Raw genomic sequence first — 3,117 nt, forward strand, 5'->3', positions numbered from 1 at the left:
ACACCAGAGACAGGGACAGGTGTGAAAGGGACAGGTGTGTGTGACACCGGGGACAGGGACAGGTGTGAAAGGGACAGGTGTGTGTGACACCGGGGACAGGTGTGTGTGACACTGGGGACAGGGACAGGTGGGACAGGGACGGGTGTGACAGGTGTGAAAGGGACAGGTGTGTGTGACACCGGGGACAGGTGGGACACCGGGGATAGGGACAGGTGTGACAGGGACAGGTGTGTGGGACACCGGAGACAGGTGGGACACCGGGGACAGGGAGCACAGGGACAGGTGTGTGTGACACCGGGGACACGGGGGGACAGGGACAGCGACAGGTGTGACACCAGGGACAGGGAGCACAGGGACAGGTGGGACAGGGACAGGTTTGTGTGACACTGGGGACACGGGGGACACGGGGGACACCGGGGACAGGGACAGGTGTGACAGGGACAGGGGGCACAGGGACAGGTTTGTGTGACACCGGGGACAGGTGTGACAGGTGTGACACCGGGGACAGGGAGCACAAAGACAGGTGGGACAGGTGTGACAGGGACAGGTGGGACAGGTGTGACAGGGATAGGTGTGACAGGGATAGGTGTGACAGGTGTGACACCGGGGACAGGGGGCACAGGGACAGGTGTGACAGGGACAGGTGGGACAGGTGTGACAGGTGTGACAGGGACAGGTGGGACAGGTGTGACACCGGGGACACAGGGACAGGTGTGACAGGGACAGGTGGGACAGGTGTGACACCGGGCGCACAGGGACAGGTGTGTGTGACACACACAGGGCAGGGGCTGGGCCTGAGCTGTGGGGTTTGGGGTCCCGCTGGGGGGTCAGGACCCCTGGGGACCCCTCCCCACCCACCTGAGCCCGCTGAAGTGCGCGTGCACCCTGAGCCGCGCCCCGTAGAGCTGCACCCGCCGGCTCCGGATCTCCACGAACGCCCCCACGGTCGGGGTGTACTGGGGAGGGGGCACCAGGGCCTCAGAGACCCTGGGACCCCCCCCAACATACGCTGGGACCTGCCAAAACACCCCAAAACCCCCCTTCAAAATACCCCAGGACCCCCCAGACCCTGCTGGGACACCCCAAAACCCTCTGGGAACCCCCAAAGCCCCTCCTGGGACCCCCTGGGATCCCTCCAGAAGCCCCCAGGCCCCTCTAAGACCCCCCAAACCCCACTGGTACCCCCCCCAAACCCCCATGGGACCTCCTAAAACCCCCCTGGGACCCCCAAGCCCCCTTTGGGGCCCCCCAGACCCACGGGGTCCTCGCGGTAGCGCCCCATCAGCTCCAGCTCCAGGGTCTGGCTCTGCTCGGCGAAGCCGCTGAGGAAGAGGCCGGCGAAGGCCGCGGTGTGCAGGGCCCGGAGCAGCCGCGAGCGGTAGTGCAGCATGGCCTGGGGGGAGAGGGGCAAACGGGGCTAAATTCCCCCAAATCCACCCCAAATCCACAGAATTCCCCGAAATCCCAACCCAGAAACCTCAAATCCAATTCCAGAGGCTTCAAGTTCTACCCTGGAGCTCTCAAACCCCCCCAAATCCACCCGAGAGCTTAAATCCCACCCCAAATCTCCCTAAAGTCTACCCCAGACCCTTCAAATTCCACCCCAAATCCCACCCCAGACCCCAAACCCCACTGAACCCCCCCCCCCCACGAAAATCCCATTCCAGACACCTCGAATCCACCCCAAATCTCCCCCAAATCCCACCCTGGAGCCTGCCCAGCCCCACAGGGTCCCCCCAGCCCCACTGGCAGCCCCGCAGGTCCCCGTGGGGCCGCACCGAGCGCGCGGCCGTGGCCAAGGGGCGGCCGCCGGCCCCGTAGCAGGTGAGGGTCACCATGAACATGCCGAGCTCGCGGTTCACCGGCGACTCCGGCAGCTCCAGCTCCAGCGAGATCCGGTAGAGCTGCCCGTAGAGCAGCACCTGGGGGCAGCCCCACAGCTCCGGAACCCCCCCAAACCCCCCCCCCCAACATTTCCCCTTTTTCTTTAGGGTAGTTTGGCATCCCCCAACCCCAAATTCCTCGTATTTTCAGGGTATTTCGGTTCCAAAATCCCCAATTTTTTTTAAGGGTGTTTTTAGGACTCCTCCGGCCCCGAATTCCCCGAAATTTTGGGGATATTTTGGCACTGAATCCCCCCCATATTTTAAGGATATTTTTAGGATGTTATGGCCCCGAATTCCCCAATTTTTTTAGGGTATTTTTGGGTCCACCCAGCCCCAAATTGCCCAAATTTTTGGGATATTTTAGCCCCACATTCCCCCATTTTTTAGGATATTTTCAGGACATTTTGGCCCCACCTCCCTCCCCCATCTTTAGGATATTTTTAAGCACCCCCAGCCCCAAATCCCCCCCCAGATTTTGGGACATTCAGGCACCTTCTCGCGGTGCTCCCCCAGCAGGGACACATTGGCCGAGGGGAAGGAGCAGAGCTCGGGGCCGGGGCTGTCACAGTCCGACCTGGGGGGGCCAAAAAAGGGGTCAGGGCTGGGGAATCAGGGTCCAAACCCCCAAATACCCCAATCCCCCACCCCCTAAAACCCCCAAACCCCCCTGGCCCAGGTGTGCTCAGGAAACCCAATGGGAATTTTTTCACCATTTTTTTTAGGGGATTATTTTAGGGTCACTCATCCCCCCCTCACCCCAAACTCTCCCCAAACCTCCCCAAAACCCCCCCGGCCACACCTGGACACACCTGAACCAGGTGCTCAGGGCACCCTACAGGACATTGGTTTAGGATTTCCTTTTTAGGTTCCCACATCCCCCAAACCCCCCCTGAACTCCCAAACTCCCCAGGACCCCCCCCAACCCCTGGGAGCCCCCCAGAACCACCCCAAAAGCCCCACCCGGGCACACCTGGACACACCTGGACCCCCCCAGCCCCACCCGAACCCGGTCCCCAGTGCAAATCACGGCCATAGAAGGGGGAGGGTCCCCATGCCCCGAGCCCCCCGAGCCCCCCGCCCACCTGAAGGCCAGGTGCAGCGGTCGCAGCACGGCGGCCGCGGGCAGGTAGGCCCAGTAGAAGGAGCCGTAGAGGAAGAGCGAGGCCCAGAGCAGGAGCAGCGCCAGGCTCAGCCCCAGCCCCCCCCCGCAGCAGCGCCCGCCGCGCCCCCC

At 62.9% G+C, this 3,117-nt stretch overlaps 1 protein-coding gene across 1 annotated transcript in view; it reads right to left on the reverse strand.

Annotated features, from left to right (window-relative positions):
- Nucleotides 1-3,114, reverse strand: part of BSCL2 (BSCL2 lipid droplet biogenesis associated, seipin) — a gene marked incomplete at its 5' end in the record, with an annotated part of 4,652 nt that extends 1,538 nt beyond the window's left edge. The window contains 5 exons of the mRNA XM_042021005.1: nucleotides 859-956; nucleotides 1,259-1,393; nucleotides 1,779-1,922; nucleotides 2,379-2,460; nucleotides 2,969-3,114. Of these exons, the coding sequence (XP_041876939.1) occupies nucleotides 859-956; nucleotides 1,259-1,393; nucleotides 1,779-1,922; nucleotides 2,379-2,460; nucleotides 2,969-3,114 (605 nt within the window). The remainder of the gene's footprint in view (nucleotides 1-858; nucleotides 957-1,258; nucleotides 1,394-1,778; nucleotides 1,923-2,378; nucleotides 2,461-2,968) is intronic.
- Nucleotides 3,115-3,117: the final 3 nt, after the last annotated feature.

This window comes from Corvus kubaryi, unplaced genomic scaffold (assembly GCF_017639235.1).
Source record: "Corvus kubaryi isolate FWS band 111438036 unplaced genomic scaffold, C.kubaryi_AGA036_p1.0 37070, whole genome shotgun sequence".
NCBI classification, from domain to species: Eukaryota; Metazoa; Chordata; class Aves; order Passeriformes; family Corvidae; genus Corvus; species Corvus kubaryi.